The sequence below is a fragment of the Dendropsophus ebraccatus genome, chromosome 2, assembly GCF_027789765.1.
Source record: "Dendropsophus ebraccatus isolate aDenEbr1 chromosome 2, aDenEbr1.pat, whole genome shotgun sequence".
NCBI classification, from domain to species: domain Eukaryota; kingdom Metazoa; phylum Chordata; class Amphibia; order Anura; family Hylidae; genus Dendropsophus; species Dendropsophus ebraccatus.
In genome coordinates, this window is record NC_091455.1 from 52,034,650 (window position 1) to 52,053,502 (window position 18,853).

An 18,853-nucleotide genomic window follows, 5' to 3' on the forward strand; every position below is an offset into this window, starting at 1 on the left:
GATATCACTCTGTATATAAAGCACTGTGTATGTGGTCAGCAGTACTGATATCACCCCCTGTATATACAGCACTGTGTATGTGGTCAGTAGTGCTGATATTACCCTGTATATAAAGCACTGTGTATGTGGTCAGTAGTACTGATATCACCCTGTATATAAAGCACTGTGTATGTGGTCAGTAGTACTGATATCACCCTGTATATAAAGCACTGTGTATGTGGTCAGTAGTACTGATATCACCCTGAATATAAAGCACTGTGTATGTGGTCAGTAGTACTGATATCACCCCCTGTATGCACAGTGCTGTGCATGTGGTCAGTAGTGCTGATATAACCCTGTATATACAGCTCTGTGTATGTGGTCAGTCGTACTGATATTACCCTGTATATAAAGCACTGTGTATGTGGTCAGTAGTACTGATATCATCCTGTATATACAGCACTGTGTATGTGGTCAGTAGTACTGATATTACCCCCTGTATGCACAGTGCTGTGCATGTGGTCAGTAGTGCTGATATAACCCTATATATACAGCACTGTGTATGTGGTCAGTAGTACTGATATCACCCCCTGTATATACAGCATTGTGTATGTGGTCAGTAGTGCTGATATTACCCTGTATATACAGCGCTGTGTATGTGGTCAGTACTGCTGATATCACTCTGTATATAAAGCAAGGTGTATGTGGTCAGTAGTACTGATATCACCCTGTATATACAGCACTGTGTATGAGGTCAGCAGTACTGATATCACCCTGTATACATAGCACTGTGTATGTGGTCAGTTGTACCGATATCATCCTGTATATAAAGCACTGTGTATGTGGTCAGTAGTACTGATATCACCCTGTATATAAAGCACTGTGTATGTGGTCAGTAGTACTGATATCACCCCCTGTATATACAGCACTGTGTATGTGGTCAGTAGTACTGATATCACCCTGTATATACAGCACTGTGTATGTGGTCAGTAGTACTGATATCACCCTGTATATACAGCACTGTGTATGTGGTCAGTAGTACTGATGTCGCCCTCTGTGTACACAGTGCTGTGGATGTGGTCAGTACTGCTGATATCACTCTGTATATAAAGCACTGTGTATGTAGTCAGTAGTACTGATATCACCCCCTGTATATAAAGCGCTGTGTATGTGGTCAATAATACTGATATCACCCTGTATATACAGCACTGTGTATGTGGTCAGTAGTACTGATATCACCCCCTGTATATAAAGCGCTGTGTATGTGGTCAATAATACTGATATCATCCTGTATATAAAGCAATGAAAGCACTGTGTATGTGGTCAGTAGTGCTGATATCACCCTGTGTATATACAGTGCTGTGTATGTGGTCAGTAGTACTGATGTCATCCTGTATATACAGCACTGTGTATGTCATCAGAAGTACTGTTATCACCCTGTATATACAGCGCTGTGTATGTGGTCAGTAGTACTGATATCACCCTGTATATACAGCACTGTGTATGTGGTCATTAGTACTGATATCACCCCCTGTATACACAGCACTGTGTATGTGGTCAGTAGTGCTGATATCACCCTATATATACAGCACTGTGTATGTGGTCAGTAGTACTGATGTCACCCTCTGTGTACACAGCGCTGTGTATGTGGTCAGTACTGCTGATATCACTCTTTATATAAAGCACTGTGTATGTGGTCAATTGTACTGATATCATCCTGTATATAAAGCACTGCGTATGTGGTCAGTGCTGCTGATATCAGTCTGTATATAAAGCACTGTCTATGTGGTCAGTAGTACTGATATCACCCTGTATACACAGCACTGTGTATGTGGTCAGTTGTACTGATATCACCCCCTGTATATACAGCACTGTGTATGTGGTCAGTAGTACTGATATCACCCCCTGTATTTACAGCACTGTGTATGTGGTCAGTAGTACTGATATCACCCTGTATATACAGCACTGTGTATGTGGTCAGTAGTACTGATATCACCCTGTATATACAGCACTGTGTTTGTGGTCTCAATAGTACTGATATCACCCTGTATATACAGCACTGTGTATGTGGTCAGTAGTACTGATGTCACCCTCTGTGTACACAGCGCTGTGTATGTGGTCAGTACTGCTGATATCACTCTGTATATAAAGCACTGTGTATGTGGTCAATTGTACTGATATCATCCTGTATATAAAGCACTGCGTATGTGGTCAGTGCTGCTGATATCAGTCTGTATATAAAGCACTGTGTATGTGGTCAGTAGTACTGATATCACCCTGTATACACAGCACTGTGTATGTGGTCAGTTGTACTGATATCACCCCCTGTATATACAGCACTGTGTATGTGGTCAGTAGTACTGATATCACCCCCTGTATTTACAGCACTGTGTATGTGGTCAGTAGTACTGATATCACCCTGTATATACAGCACTGTGTATGTGGTCAGTAGTACTGATATCACCCTGTATATACAGCACTGTGTTTGTGGTCTCAATAGTACTGATATCACCCTGTATATACAGCACTGTGTATGTGGTCAGTACTGCTGATATCATCCTGTATATAAAGCACTGTGTATGTGGTCAGTAGTACTGATATCACCCTGTATATACAGCACTGTGTATGTGGTCAGTAGTACTGATATCACCCCCTGTATATACAGCACTGTGTATGTGGTCAGTAGTACTGATATTACCCTGTATATACAGCACTGTGTATGTGGTCAGTAGTACTGATATCACCCTCTGTATATACAGCACTGTGTATGTGGTCAGTAGTACTGATATCACCCTGTATATACAGCGCTGTGTATGTGGTCAGTAGTACTGATATTACCCTGTATATACAGCACTGTGTATGTGGTCAGTAGTACTGATATCACCCTGTGTACACAGCACTGTGTATGTGGTCAGTAGTACTGATATCACCCTGTATATACAGCACTGTGTATGTGGTCAGTAGTACTGATATTACCCTGTATATACAGCACTGTGTATGTGGTCAGTAGTACTGATATTACCCTGTATATACAGCACTGTGTATGTGGTCAATAGTACTGATATCACCCCCTGTGTACACTGCGCTGTGTATGTGGTCAACAGTACTGATTTCACTCTGTATATACAGCACTGTGTATGTGGTCAGTAGTACTGATGTCACCCCCTGTGTACTCTGCGCTGTATATGTGGTCAGTCTCGCCGTAAGTGTACACAGCACTGTGTATGTGGTCAGTCTCGCCCTCAGTGTACACAGCACTGTGTATGTGGTCAGTATCACCCTCAGTGTACACAGTGCTGTGTATGTGGTCAGTCTCGCCCTCAGTGTACACAGCACTGTGTATGTGGTCAGTATCGCCCTCAGTGTACACAGCACTGTGTATGTGGTCAGTATCGCCCTCAGTGTACACAGCACTGTGTATGTGGTCAGTCTCACCCTCAGTGTACACAGCACTGTGTATGTGGTCAGTCTCACCCTCAGTGTACACAGCACTGTGTATGTGGTCAGTCTCGCCCTCAGTGTACACAGCACTGTGTATGTGGTCAGTATCGCCCTCAGTGTACACAGCACTGTGTATGTGGTCAGTCTCTCCCTCAGTGTACACAGCACTGAGTATGTGGTAAGTCTCGCCCTCAGTGTACACTGCGCTGTGTATGTGGTCAGTCTCGCCCTCAGTGTACACTGCGCTGTGTATGTGGTCAGTCTCGCCCTCAGTGTACACAGCACTGTGTATGTGGTCAGTCTCGCCCTCAGTGTACACAGCGCTGTGTATGTGGTCAGTCTCGCCCTCAGTGTACACAGCACTGTGTATGTGGTCAGTCTCGCCCTCAGTGTACACTGCACTGTGTATGTGGTCAGTCTCGCCCTCAGTGTACACAGCACTGTGTATGTGGTCAGTCTCGCCCTCAGTGTACACAGCACTGTGTATGTGGTCAGTCTCGCCCTCAGTGTACACAGCACTGTGTATGTGGTCAGTCTCACCCTCAGTGTACACAGCACTGTGTATGTGGTCAGTATCGCCCTCAGTGTACACAGCACTGTGTATGTGGTCAGTCTCGCCCTCAGTGTACACAGCACTGTGTATGTGGTCAGTCTCGCCCTCAGTGTACACAGCACTGTGTATGTGGTCAGTCTCGCCCTCAGTGTACACAGCACTGTGTATGTGGTCAGTCTCGCCCTCAGTGTACACAGCACTGTGTATGTGGTCAGTCTCGCCCTCAGTGTACACAGCGCTGTGTATGTGGTCAGTCTCTCCCTCAGTGTACACTGCGCTGTGTATGTGGTCAGTCTCGCCCTCAGTGTACACAGCACTGTGTATGTGGTCAGTCTCGCCCTCAGTGTACACAGCACTGTGTATGTGGTCAGTCTCGCCCTCAGTGTACACAGCGCTGTGTATGTGGTCAGTATCGCCCTCAGTGTACACAGCACTGTGTATGTGGTCAGTCTCGCCCTCAGTGTACACTGCGCTGTGTATGTGGTCAGTATCGCCCTCAGTGTACACAGCGCTGTGTATGTGGTCAGTATCGCCCTCAGTGTACACAGCACTGTGTATGTGGTCAGTCTCGCCCTCAGTGTACACTGCGCTGTGTATGTGGTCAGTCTCGCCCTCAGTGTACACAGCGCTGTGTATGTGGTCAGTATCGCCCTCAGTGTACACAGCGCTGTGTATGTGGTCAGTATCGCCCTCAGTGTACACAGCACTGTGTATGTGGTCAGTATCGCCCTCAGTGTACACTGCGCTGTGTATGTGGTCAGTATCGCCCTCAGTGTACACAGCACTGTGTATGTGGTCAGTATCGCCCTCAGTGTACACTGCGCTGTGTATGTGGTCAGTATCGCCCTCAGTGTACACAGCACTGTGTATGTGGTAAGTCTCGCCCTCAGTGTACACAGCACTGTGTATGTGGTCAGTCTCGCCCTCAGTGTACACTGCGCTGTGTATGTGGTCAGTCTCGCCCTCAGTGTACACAGCACTGTGTATGTGGTCAGTCTCGCCCTCAGTGTACACAGCGCTGTGTATGTGGTCAGTCTCGCCCTCAGTGTACACAGCACTGTGTATGTGGTCAGTCTCGCCCTCAGTGTACACAGCGCTGTGTATGTGGTCAGTCTCGCCCTCAGTGTACACAGCACTGTGTATGTGGTCAGTCTCGCCCTCAGTGTACACAGCACTGAGTATGTGGTCAGTCTCGCCCTCAGTGTACACTGCGCTGTGTATGTGGTCAGTCTCGCCCTCAGTGTACACAGCACTGTGTATGTGGTCAGTCTCGCCCTCAGTGTACACAGCACTGAGTATGTGGTCAGTCTCGCCCTCAGTGTACACAGCGCTGTGTATGTGGTCAGTCTCGCCCTCAGTGTACACAGCACTGTGTATGTGGTCAGTCTCGCCCTCAGTGTACACAGCACTGAGTATGTGGTCAGTCTCGCCCTCAGTGTACACAGCACTGAGTATGTGGTCAGTCTCGCCCTCAGTGTACACTGCGCTGTGTATGTGGTCAGTCTCGCCCTCAGTGTACACAGCACTGTGTATGTGGTCAGTCTCGCCCTCAGTGTACACAGCACTGAGTATGTGGTCAGTCTCGCCCTCAGTGTACACAGCGCTGTGTATGTGGTCAGTCTCGCCCTCAGTGTACACAGCACTGTGTATGTGGTCAGTCTCGCCCTCAGTGTACACAGCGCTGTGTATGTGGTCAGTCTCGCCCTCAGTGTACACAGCACTGTGTATGTGGTCAGTCTCGCCCTCAGTGTACACAGCGCTGTGTATGTGGTCAGTCTCGCCCTCAGTGTACACAGCACTGTGTATGTGGTCAGTCTCGCCCTCAGTGTACACTGCGCTGTGTATGTGGTCAGTCTCGCCCTCAGTGTACACAGCACTGTGTATGTGGTCAGTCTCGCCCTCAGTGTACACAGCACTGTGTATGTGGTCAGTCTCGCCCTCAGTGTACACTGCGCTGTGTATGTGGTCAGTCTCGCCCTCAGTGTACACAGCACTGTGTATGTGGTCAGTCTCGCCCTCAGTGTACACAGCACTGTACAGTCTGTAAGGTCTCAGTCCCTGTGACACTGGCCGCACTTGCTGTAGGGCACAGCCCAGCACGGCCGCCTCCCTCCCCGCAGCAGCAGGAGGAGGAACATTCCCCAAACTTCCCTGCTCTGTGCTAGAACATGTCGGAGGCTCCGGAGGACTATGAGCGGGGGAACCCGGGGCTGAACGAGCTGCCCGAGCACTCCCCGGCGGTGGCTGCGGCCATCAGGATCATCCGGCAGAGGGCAGAGGCGGAGAGCGGCCACTGGCCCCTGGGGCTCTCCGATGGCTTCTTACTCAGGTTCCTCCGAGCCAGAGACTTCTGCATGGATCAGGCTGTCAGAGTAAGTGTATGTATGGGTGCATAGTGTATACTACTACTACTACTGATCTTCCTGTATTATATACTGTCATCTGTGTATTATATATCAGTTATCTTCAGTATATCAGAGCCAAAGACTTCTGCATGGATCAGAGTAAGTGTATGGGTGAGAGCATGGTGTATACTACTACTGCTCCTCCTATATTATATACTGTCATCTGTGTATTATATGTTCTATATATCATTAATATATTATTCATCAGTATATTATCTATACATATCTCAGAGCCAGAGACTTCTGCATGGATTAGGCTGTCAGAGTAAGTGTATGGGTGAGAGCATGGTGTATACTACTACTGCTCCCCCTATATTATATAGTGTCATCTGTGTATTATATGTTCTATATATCATAAATATATTATTCATCAGTATATTATCTATACATATCTCAGAGCCAGAGACTTCTGCATGGATCAGAGTAAGTGTATGGGTGAGAGCATGGTGTATACTACTACTGCTCCTCCTATATTATATACTGTCATCTGTGTATTATATGTTCTATATATCATTAATATATTATTCATCAGTATATTATCTATACATATCTCAGAGCCAGAGACTTCTGCATGGATTAGGCTGTCAGAGTAAGTGTATGGATGAGTGTATATTGTATACTACTACTGCTCCCACTATATTATATAGTGTCATGTGTTAGATATTATATATCTTATATATGATAATTTTTTTTATCTATACATATACATAGGCGGTCAGAGTGATGGTGTGTTTACATAGACAGATTTATCTGACAGAAACAATTGAAGCCAAAGCCAGGAATATATTTTTTATATTGGCCGCCCGTTATGATAATGGCGGCTGTTGGTACATTATTCTAGTTCAGGTGGATGATTGCCCTTTGGGTGTTACTTTAATTGAAAAGTCCATTGAAATGATTAGTAAGTAAGTAAGGACGGTGAAAAAAGAAAAAATATGTGAACAACTAAAAAATAAAGTTTGCGAATAATTGTCATGATCATTATTTTGACGTCCGCGCAAACAAAATCTGTTATTTAAAACACTATGGGTGGCATTTATTAAGTCCGGCTTTTTTTTTACGCCGGACTTATAAATGCCCCCGCAGCTCCGGTGCGCACCGCCGAAAACCTACGCCAGCTGAGGACTGGAGTAGGTTTTCGGCGTACATTTAGGCGGAACGGATGGTAAATCGCGAAGACTCTGAGTCCGCCTTAGTTCCGCCCACTACACGCCTCCTTTCCGCCCCCCTGGCGTACTCGGCGGAAAGTGGCGATTTGCGAATATTTTATTCGCAAATCGGCCATTTGCGAATCAAAAAATACGCAAATCGGCACTTTCCGCCGAAAATCATCCGTTCGCCGGATGATACATGTGGCCCTATATGCATTGGATGTCCCTTATTCCATTGAGGTAAATAAAATGCTGTAATAATGGGCGTCATTTAAAAAGAAAAAGCAGACGCTCTTTCTCTCTTTTTTTACTTAGTGTGAACTCAGCCCATAGCAATACAGCCCCTGACACTACTACTTAAACTGGCATATGTATATAGTGATTACTACTAATACTGCTCCTTCTATGTCATATAGTGTGATCTATTATAGCTTATAAATGCCATCCATATGCACAGTATCTAAAGCCCGATCAGGCTGTAGGGTATGTATGTATGTATGTATGTATGTGCAAACACTGCACTGGTATATATATATATATATATATATATATATATATATATATTGTATCCCATGTATGATCCATCTAGTATGTACAGTACATCAGGAACTTCTACATAGTGCAGGCTGTTGGTGTACATAGTGCAGGCTGTTGGTGTACATAGTGCAGGCTGTTGGTGTACATAGTGCAGGCTGTCGGTGTACATAGTGCAGGCTGTCGGTGTACATAGTGCAGGCTGTCGGTGTACTGTCGGTATTTTCTACAGTTTCTCAGAGCCGGAGACTTCTGCATACATCAGGCTGTCAGAGTAAGGCTAGGTCCACACTGCGTTTTTGATGTATGTCTAACGTATACGTTTAAAGGAAAAAATACATACAAGATGTGGTTGACAACATTTTTCTGTATGTTAAAATGAATAGTGAAACACTGCAGCGTACAGAAAAATGTGGTCAAACACGGCCAGGTCATACGTTGTGTCAACCCACTACTACTAATATAGCCCCTGCGAGGAGCAGCATTGCCATATAGATCTGTGATATGGTCGGTAGTACTGTGTATGTGTGATTTATTATATATGATCAAAATGTCTGTTATCTATAGTTTTATATCTCATATATTGTGTATACGATTCATGTATTACCTACAATATCTCTGAGCCAGCAGCTTCTGCATAGAGTAGGTATTTATTATCTATATGGATTACATATTGTTTTCTATTTGTTTATTTCTCTGTTTATTTCTCTAATGATTTTTCTACCCATCCATGTCTATTTGTTGGTGTGCTATTAAAGGGGTATTCCTATCCCCTAAACCTTTGTTAGTTTTCTCTTCAGGTTTGGCCCCCTTCTCTTGCTGTTATGTTGGCAGCAGTTGCCTAGCAGTGACCTGACTGGTGGTTGGTAGCTGGTGTATTATTGCTATGTATATGTCTCCCTATGGATGAATTGTCCCATGAGACAGGTGTAATGTCAGAGGGAGACGCAGCAGTGCCCAGCTCCTTCTGCTTAGCATCACGGCATCCCATCCTCAATCCCCTCAAAAAAAAAAAAAAAACAGTAAGTGAGAGTGGGACGCGGTGGGGCCGAGCAGAATGTGGGGAGATAGGACAACCCCTTTAAGGCAGTTATTTGCATTGCACAATATGTGTTGTGTGTGTGTGTGTGTGTGTGTATATATACAGTATATGTAATGCACAATCCCCCACTGCAAAACACAGAACCGGCAAATCTTTTCATTACAATTTTGCCCTGATGGTTCCACTCCTGATTCTGGTTAAAAAACCACTGACCAAAAGACTGATGGAAATACTATGTGTGAACATAGCCAAAGGCTGTAAGTGAAGTTAAAGTTGTAGCTTTGCAACAGCTGGAACGATAATCATGAATATGTTAATTTAAAGACTAATACATAGGGAGAAAGGGCTCTGCCTGAGAGGGCTTACAGTCTACAGGGGGAGGGAAACATTAAAAATCCTTTAGCCTGGATTTTATGGCTTAACAGCTTTTTTTTTTTTTTTTTTTTTTTTTTTTGCTGACAGATGTTATGGCTTTAAAAAACACCACCAAAATTTAATGTTGTAAAATAAAAATGCATAATAATAAAAATAAATAGTGAGAGGTTATCAGTGGTTTTCCGTACAGCTCTGGCGCCCCACATTCACCATTGTCCCCTCGGCATCCCTCTATTTTCACTCTTTTGCCAGCTGGCGTCCATGCTATGTGTGGAATAACAGCTGGAGAGGCCATAGCAGCTCATGGGGTTGAGTCTTTTGTTGCTCCATTTTTTTATAGGAATAACCAGTTTACGGGGTCTTCTAAGAGCAGAACATTAGAGATCTGACACAAGAACATGGAGAATATAAGGATGTAGCTGCGTTTGAACTATGGGTTACATAACAAAGCAGTTAAAGCCAGCACATTCACACTAACACTTGTTCACACTATGCAGTTTGCACGCATAACAATGAGTCTGAACTATGGGTTATTCCTGATTGTTCCCACTGGAGGATTCTATGCTTTAAGGGTCGGGGGGGGGGGGGGGGGGGGGGGGGGGGGGGGGATTCAGGGGGCTGTCACTTACATACTTGCAGCAGGATGTCAATCCCGCTGCAAGTATGTATTATCATTGAAATTGACAGGCAAGGGATGTTATGTGTGCTTAGTATTGGTGTTGGTTAGTTCGACCGCTAAATTCTCAGGGATCACTGCCATGAGCAATTCTAGCACCCCATCCCCTTCCTCTGTAGTGCAGCCTTGGTGAATGAACTTGAGGTTGTGTGGAATGGCTCATGGCTCTGCGGTTAGATGTCTATCAAAGTTATTCACTTATCCAGTGGTAATGTTACCTGATGGTTATACCACTTTTAAGGCTATGTTCACAAACTGTCTTTTTTAGTAAAACAATGGCCGTTATTTGTTCACAAATAGAATATATATATTTTTTATTTTGGGCCGTGCGTCTTTTAAACAAAATTCAATGGACCTTTACAAATAGGCACACCTAAAAGGGTGCTAAAAGCGGCCATCATTCAACCTAAACTTAAATGCGGGACACTTAAACTTACAAAGACGGCCGCTAAAGTATGTTAAACAACGGCCGTTGTTTGATACTCAAAATAACGGCTGTTGAAAATTGTTGCGTGAACATAGCCTAAGGCTATGTTCACACTACGTAAAAGCACGGCCGTTGTGGCCATCGGCAACAACAGCTGTACTTTTTGCTTGGTGGAACAATGCCTATACGCTCCGGCCGGGATCCGTGCGGCGCTCCAAATAACTGACATGCCAGTTTTCTGCGGCCGCAATTCAATTAATTGCGGCTGTAGGAAACCCTGTCAGTTCACACAGTGAAGCGAGCGGCTCCGGCCGCTCGCTTCACTGCGTGCTATGGGAAGCTCTGATGCGGGCGCGCGCTGATGCGCCCGCATCAGAGCTCTACGGCTGAAAGATCATCCGGCCGGTACTTAAGTACCGACCGGGATGATTCGGGCAGAGAGCGAACGACCGGTCACGGAATGGCCGGTCTCATACGTTGTGTGAACATAGCCTGAAACTGTATCTTTCTGTTATGTTCCTAAAATTGTCAGAGCAAAAAATATAGGGGAGATTTATAAAACATGGTGTAAAGTGAAACTGGCTCAGTTGCCCCTAGCAACCAATCAGATTCCACCTTTCATTCCTCACAGACGCTTTGGAAAATGAAAGGTGGAATCTGATTGGTTGCTAGGGGCAACTGAGCCAGTTTCACTTTACACCATGTTTGATAAATCTCCCCCATAGTCTATATTGCTTTATTTTCTATGCCAGTGAAGCTTATACATGGCCCATAGCTCCCAACTGTCCTGGACAGGATTGGCTACTATGTGGGCACTATATGGGGGACTGGCTACTATGTGGGGCACTATATGGGGCATTGGCTACTATGTGGGGCATATATGGGGGCATTGGCTACTATGTGGGGCACTATATGGGGGATTGGATACTATGTGGGGCATATATGGGGGCATTGGCTACTATGTGGGCTTTATATGGGTAATTGGCTACTATGTGGGGCATATATGGGGCCATTGGCTACTATGTGGGCACTATATGGGGCATTGGCTACTATGTGGGGCACTCTGTGGGGGATTGGCTACTATGTAGGGCACTATATGGAGGGATTGGCTACTATGTGGGGCACTATATGGAGGGATTGGCTACTATGTGGGGCACTATATGGGGATTGGCTAGTATGTGGGGCACTATATGGGGGGATTGGCTACTATGTGGGGCACTATATGGGGATTGGCTACTATGTGGGGCACTATATGGGGGCATTGGATACTATATGGGGGCATTGGCTAGTATGTGGGGCACTATATGGGGGCATAGGCTACTATGTGGGGCACTATATGGGGGCATTGGATACTATGTGGGGGATTGGATACTATGTGTGGCACTATATGGGGCATTAGATACTATGTGGGGCACTATATGGGGGCATTGGATACAATGTGGGGCACTATGTGGAGGATTGGATACTATGTGGGCCACTATATGGGGCATTAGATACTATGTGGCCACTATATAGGGGAATTGGATACTATGTGGGGCACTATGTAGGGGATTGGATACTATGTGTGGCACTATTGGGGGGATTGAATACTATATAGGGCATTTTTGGGGGGATTGGATACTGTATAGGGCACTATTCAGTCAGCAGCAAGTGGTGACTGTAGGGGAGTAGCTATGGAGGGTCGCTATAGGGGCGTGGCTATGGAGGGTCGCTATGGGGGTGTGGCTATGGGGACCGCGGCACACATGTCCCTCTTTGCAAAAGTTGGGAGGTATGCATGGCCTGCCACTCGCGTCCTATATTTTAAATAGAGAGAGGCCATATGGATGACGCTAAAGAATAATCACATGACACAGAATGCACAGCTGTCCATGGTGTCTCTATAATATGCTTACAAATATCAAATAAGTGATAAGAACCAGGTTCTCTGGGCCTCTGGACTTTATTTTACCATCACTAATTTAGGCTATTAGGGTCTCTATTTTACTCGCCCACTCAGGCAATAAATAATTTACAACCGTGACCACACTTAGAGGATGGCGTCACCCGGCATTTTCCTTCACAGCAAATATAGTATACACGTCTCATAAAGATAAGGCTTGTTTAATAGCTGAATATTCTGGCTTTATGTGGCATACCCAAAAATGATAGATTAGTATAAATAATGGCACATGTTTCTCCAGATTAGTAAAGAAAATGATAGGATCACTCAATGTTGAGGACAAAATAAAATAATCACCTTGTAAATACAGGCACAAGAGTAAAAATGCAAAAATTTTAATTAAAACAGTGAAAAGTTATTATAGAACGGGATATAAACAAAACAAGAAGTTTATAAAATGAAAACATGCAGGTAGACTGAAGGCTGCTGTACACTTTCAATAACTGTTCTCTCTCCTGTCCTTCCCATACACAGAAAGGTATGGCACTGCTGAGCGTTCCTGCATTCTCAATGGGGAGCAGAGGAGTAAGCTTCAGCCATACTGCTCTGGCGACAGCTTTTCTCTCTCAGAACAAAGGTGTCGGGCGGTGGTGTTCCATCACATCCAACCCCTATCTTCACCGATATCATCTGAACAAGTCGGGAGTACAGCCAACATTCCCACCACCCCCTGCCCTTTGTGATTTTTAACATTTGCCCGTAGTACCCCTTTAAAGTTTTTCTACAGGAAAAACATATCCATGCACCAAGATGGGTGAACTTCCTTTTCTTTTGCCATCAAAGGACATAGTTGCTGGACCAAAAGGGTACGAAAATGCCAGGAAAAAAACCCAACCAAACACACAGCAATGGCATTTTTGAGATGACCAGAATATTCCCATTGACTTCTTTGTGAGCAAAAAACGCCACAGTTTGCCCAAAAAACGCCACCCTAAGCATGCTCAATTTTGGAAAATCTTCCAAAGAGCCACAAAAACGCCAGAGAGGAGAGAAAAGCCACACACAAAAAAAAAAGAAACGCCTGGTGTGTAAGGTATATCATAAACTTCCACTGACTTCAAGCTAACATCTGGCCGCTGGCGTTTTTGTTGGCATCTTTCCAAGATTTTAAGGCAGTGTGAAGATTTTTTTTATCTTGATGATTTAACATTGAGGTATTCCATATTATTTCCCCTACCCCATAACAATTAGCCTTTAACCCCCTCCTGCCTCTGCACAGTAAACAAACACCGCTGCAGCCTATGCCCGATACTGCAGCAAAGTTAATTTACAATGCAGGATGACTTCTGTGCCTCTTGTAATCCGTGGCGGGTACCGACTGTCAGTGATAGCCAGGGATCTGCCGCAACTGTCAGCACTGGAGCAGCGCTTTAACCCTATAGACCGCAGCATCTATAGGGACCACATCATCTATAGGGCTTTAGACAGAGAGTTCATAGGGCTTCAGACAGAGGGAGAATTCCTTGTCTGGTAACCATCAGGGCTCTGCGATGTGATTGTAGAGTCCCGATGGTAGCCATTAAGGCTTCCTATGTCCTGGCTACAGAGGCCGGCGGGGAAGGGAGGGAGGTAAGGCCAGCGTGTGGCCATGAGCTCTGCCCCCTCCCCTCTCTCCCCTGCCACTGTTCTATGGACTTTAGCTTATGGGATCATTATGATCCCATAAGGTGCAGTCCAAAACGACCTGGGCATTGAGGAACCAATGACTTGTGGTCGTAAAAGGGTTAATTATAATAATTTACTTTCATATATTTTCAGCATGTGTCACAAAGCCGAAATATTCAGGTATTAAAAAAAAGATGTTTCATGTCATCCTGTAAAAAGTTATGCAATCTGACTTCTGCTGCCATACCCAGGCCCAATGGTGGATACTCAAGTCTCTCCTGGATGTCCTAGTGCATTCTGTGGCACTAGGGGCTTCTACTTCTTCTTCTCTGTCTGACCACTCCTCAACTCTATCCTCTCTATATCTGACCTACTGACCTGTCTTTAAGACTTAAACCTTACTAAGGGATACCCTCCTAATCTGACCTACGATGCTTTTCTCTACAATAAGCACTCAGCAAACCTGGCCTTCCTAAGCAACGTCAATTTTCTCAGGTTTTCATATCTGGCTAAAGGTTTGTTATTTGACCAGTTTGTCACTATCCTCATATTATTTGGAATGGGCAACTATATTAACCTGGTGCCTAAAAAGGCCTGACTGGGTGTAACAATAATAATAATAAAAAAAAGCATCACTTCCCTTCCAGATTGCTGCCATTCCAGTACCACATCATTGCCCATCTCCACTTCCTGTTCCTGTCTTGACATACAGGAAATTGAGAGACATTACCCATCAGCCAGTCAATGACTGTAGGAGTGACCTGCTATAGGAGGTATTTTCTGTTTGTCAAGAGGTGTCCAGGAAGAGGAGTCTTGGTGCACATAGTAATGACAGTGGTACAGGACCTGGGACATGAATAATGCCTAGTTATCTTTATCATTCAGTATTCAACTTAAAAAGAAAATTATTCATCTGGACGACCCCTTTAAGTACACATGTATGTGTGGTTTCTTTTGCCTCTGAAATGTTTCTCAGTTGCGTTGTTATATTTCTTCTTTTAAATCAGGTTATGTCTTTTAGCCAGTTTTAGAGCTTTGTATTTGGGCCTCAGTTTGGGCAATATTTTTACCCAGACTAGAAGTTGAAGCAACTCAGAATAACATTGTAATCGAAAGAGTTGCACCTTCTTCTGTCTTTTGGACCCACTGAAGATTTTAGTAAATTTAGTGAGTAAAATTAGGCTAAAAAAAGACTCAAAACTTGAACCCAGCCTTAAAAGGAATGTATTGCCTGGATTTTTTTTAACTTATCAGAAACACTTAACAGAAATTACATTCCAGCCATCTTCTTATCACCATAGCCAGAAGTGGAAGTCTTAAGGCCCTATTCCACGGAACGATTATCGGCCGTATCCGATAATCGTCCAGTGGAATAGAAGGCAACGATCAGCCAACATCGTTCATGTCAGCTGATCGTTGCAGTCGTTTGTCTTTCAAACATGTTGAAAGACAAACTACTGTGATAGCAGCGATCCTCTATGGGCTGCCTGGGCGATCTGCCTGACACTATCCTCTATGGGCTGCCTGGACGATCTAGCGATCACCTGGGCATCCCCTCCCCCCGCAGCCCCTCCCGCACTCACACGCCACTGCGTGTAATAGCGGCGGCAGCGAGCAGGGAACGATAGCGCTCGTTTGTCCCTGTCGGCCCGTGGAATAGGGGCTTAAGGCCTCATTCACACGATCCTTGCCGAGATGCGCTCCATGATGACCAGAGATGACAGGAGCGCAGAAGACAACTACTCGCCTACTCCCCTCGCGCTGTCGGGCTTACATGTTCACTGGTACAGGGGGAGTAGGCAAGTAGTTGTCTTCTACGTTCCTGTCATCTCTGCTGCTGGGTGGTGGTGGGGGGGGATCATCCCGCGATTCGCACTAGGACATGTCCTATTTTTTTGCAGTATGGATCCCAGTGGGGGTCACGGCACGGATCGTGTGAATGACTGCATTTATTTGAATGGTTCCAAAATTTTTCGGGATGTGTATGTGTGAATGCAGCCTTATCTTAGTTTTAGGCCTAGTAGCTAGACTAAAAACTTTATTCGGACAAAGGATAGACCAACCTTTTGTATGTCATGAGCCCCTTCCAAATATGGTGGAGGTAAGCAGCACTGAGGGGCACATCTATCATTCTCTTTGCACCATTATTTGGGCTAATTTGGTGTTTTTGTGCGCTACATAAAGTTTTGATCAGTCCGGGTCTGAGTGTTCTCACCCCTACTGATCGGGAGAACGAGCAGGAGAGGACGCGGTCAACTCTTGCTCTGTGTTAGAAAAAAGAGTCTGACTCATGAGTGGATGTGCTGCAGCACAGTCGTCTCCTGGCTCGATTGGTACGGGTCTAAACACTCAGATCCGGACTGATCAAAACTTTTGACACGTCTCTATAACATGAAATGAAAGGATTCAACAGCATTTAATGGGAGCAGTAGTCTTCAATAGAACTTTAATTCATATTTCTGACAAGTAGCAACGTTTCGACCATCAGTTGGTCTTTGTCAAGCGTATACTTGGCAAAGACCAACTGATGGCAAAGACCAACTACTTGTCTGGAATATTCAATAAAGTTCTATTAAAGACTACTAGTCCCATCAGATGCTGTTGAATACTTAACATTTGATGTTACTTTGCTGCCATATTTTTTCGCACAGTGTGGTGAGGGCATGGTTTTATGTTTATGTTTATGCTTCTTTTATTGGCCATATTTATCTGGCAGTTTTTTAGTTTTTGTGCAGAAAATTGCACAGCAATACTCCACTCCTACTCTGACGTTGTTCTTTAGCCAAGTGTTGTTAGCCAATAAAATTGAGCAAGCACACAAAAAAATGCTCAAGAGTCTTCAAGGTGGTGCGCCTAATCGAGCAAGGTCTGTGAGTTTTTGCTCAGCTCGAAAAAAAAAAATGTGTAAGTGCAAAAAACTGGCGCTGATAATAAATGTACCCCTACATTTTAAAAGGAAAATGGTAATGCACCAGCAGATATTTAAATCTCAGTTGATCTGTCATGTGGATTTAAATCTGAAGCATGTCAGTTGTTACGCTGGATCAGCTGTGGATTTATTTCAGATCTTCCCCATTGACTTAAATGGTCAAGTCAAAAGGCGTAATAAGTCCACAGCAAAAACTGCAGATATGAAATACATTTACAAAAAGATACAAAAAAATTTGTAAAATCACACCCATCATGTTATGTGGATTCATACGTAAACACAAGGCCGCTCACATATAAGAAGCGTTATGAACCTGGGCTTAGCTATAGTGGGGGCAGTCTCCCTGGACCCATCTGCACTGTAATAGATTTTACATTAGGACTCCTGAATTTCAAGATTTGTCACTATAAGAGGCAATGTCTGTTCTCTCTTTCACCAATAAGTCACCAGCGTCATCTTAAATAAAGGAGATTACATTTAGTGCCAGGAAAGCCCGGCATTTCTGCGTAATCTGTAATTGTGAAAGACTCCTGTGTCATTGGTTTTCTTCACTGAATATTTAGCAATACTGTCCGAAAGCCATTGTGTTATCCTAAACCAGAAAGTTATTTGTAAACGGATTAGTACAGTTTGTACATCCACTGATAACCTTAGATTTAAAAAGGTTGACTATTGTGACACTTAAAAGGACCTGTTATCACTCCTGACCAGTGGCGAAACTAGAGTCCTGTGCCCCCTCCCCCAACACCATCACTAATAGGGAATAAAAACTGTGTGTATATATGTATTATATATAATTTTTTTCAACATGTTAGGTTTTCTAAAGATGATACAGTAATACTATAAATGTACAAAAAAATACAATAGTCATACAGTTACCAAAGAAGCAAATAGCACCATACATACCAGGCCCAACAGTCACATGACATAGCAGGACCAACAGTGCAGGAGTCAGGGAGCTAAGTGTATGTTATCTTTTTCATTTAACTCCTTCCAGGCATAGCACAAAATGGGGCCCTGGCCAGACAACCCCTTAAGCCCCACACACTACGCCCCCCATATAGTAGTTAGGCCCCCTCACGCTGCCCCCATATAGTAGTTAAGCCCCTTACACTGCCCCTATATTGTAGTTAGATCCTCACACTGCCTGATATAGTACTTAGGCCCCCAAACTTCCACCATATAGTAGGTCTCTCACACCATCTGCATATAGTAGGTTCTTCAAGGAAAAAATATACAGAAAAATATGACAACATTCTTCCACAATAATCACCACTTTTCTACATTGTTTACTTTGGAAATTGCACCCTAGGAACCTTTACATAAATTAAGGTGAACAACGGTGACACTGTTTCTGAAAGAGAGCTGTCCTATGGGCATATGGACATCATTATCAATTGCTAGCCACCAGAGATGAGCGAAGCCAATCTGGTACATCAAGATTCGTTGTCAATTCACTTCATTCTGCATAGCGAATTCACTGATTCGTTAGGGAAATTATCAAAAAAGCAAAATGGCGGCTGCACATACTGTGTGGTGTGTCACTGGTCGTGAGAAGGGGATTATTTATAATCCCTTGCGCCCGTCCAATCAGCTGCAGGCCCCTCTGTGATGTCAGTACCTACCCCTCTATATAAGGCGGTTCGGTAATAGAGGTGGCCAGTCGGCTGTGTTTAGAGGAGAGAGCAGGATGGCAGGGAGACTCAGGGTGCGTGCACACTACGGAATTCCCGCGTATAACCCGCGGCGGTGCGCATCTCCGCCTGTGCCATAGACACTATTCTCTGCATGGGC

At 44.6% G+C, this 18,853-nt stretch overlaps 1 protein-coding gene across 1 annotated transcript in view; it reads left to right on the forward strand.

Annotated features, from left to right (window-relative positions):
* Positions 1-6,026: 6,026 nt before the first annotated feature.
* TTPA (alpha tocopherol transfer protein) overlaps positions 6,027-18,853 on the forward strand; it is a 30,189-nt gene continuing 17,362 nt past the window's right edge. The window contains exon 1 of the mRNA XM_069959998.1: positions 6,027-6,345. Coding sequence (XP_069816099.1) covers positions 6,142-6,345 — 204 coding nt within the window. The 5' untranslated portion in view covers positions 6,027-6,141. The remainder of the gene's footprint in view (positions 6,346-18,853) is intronic.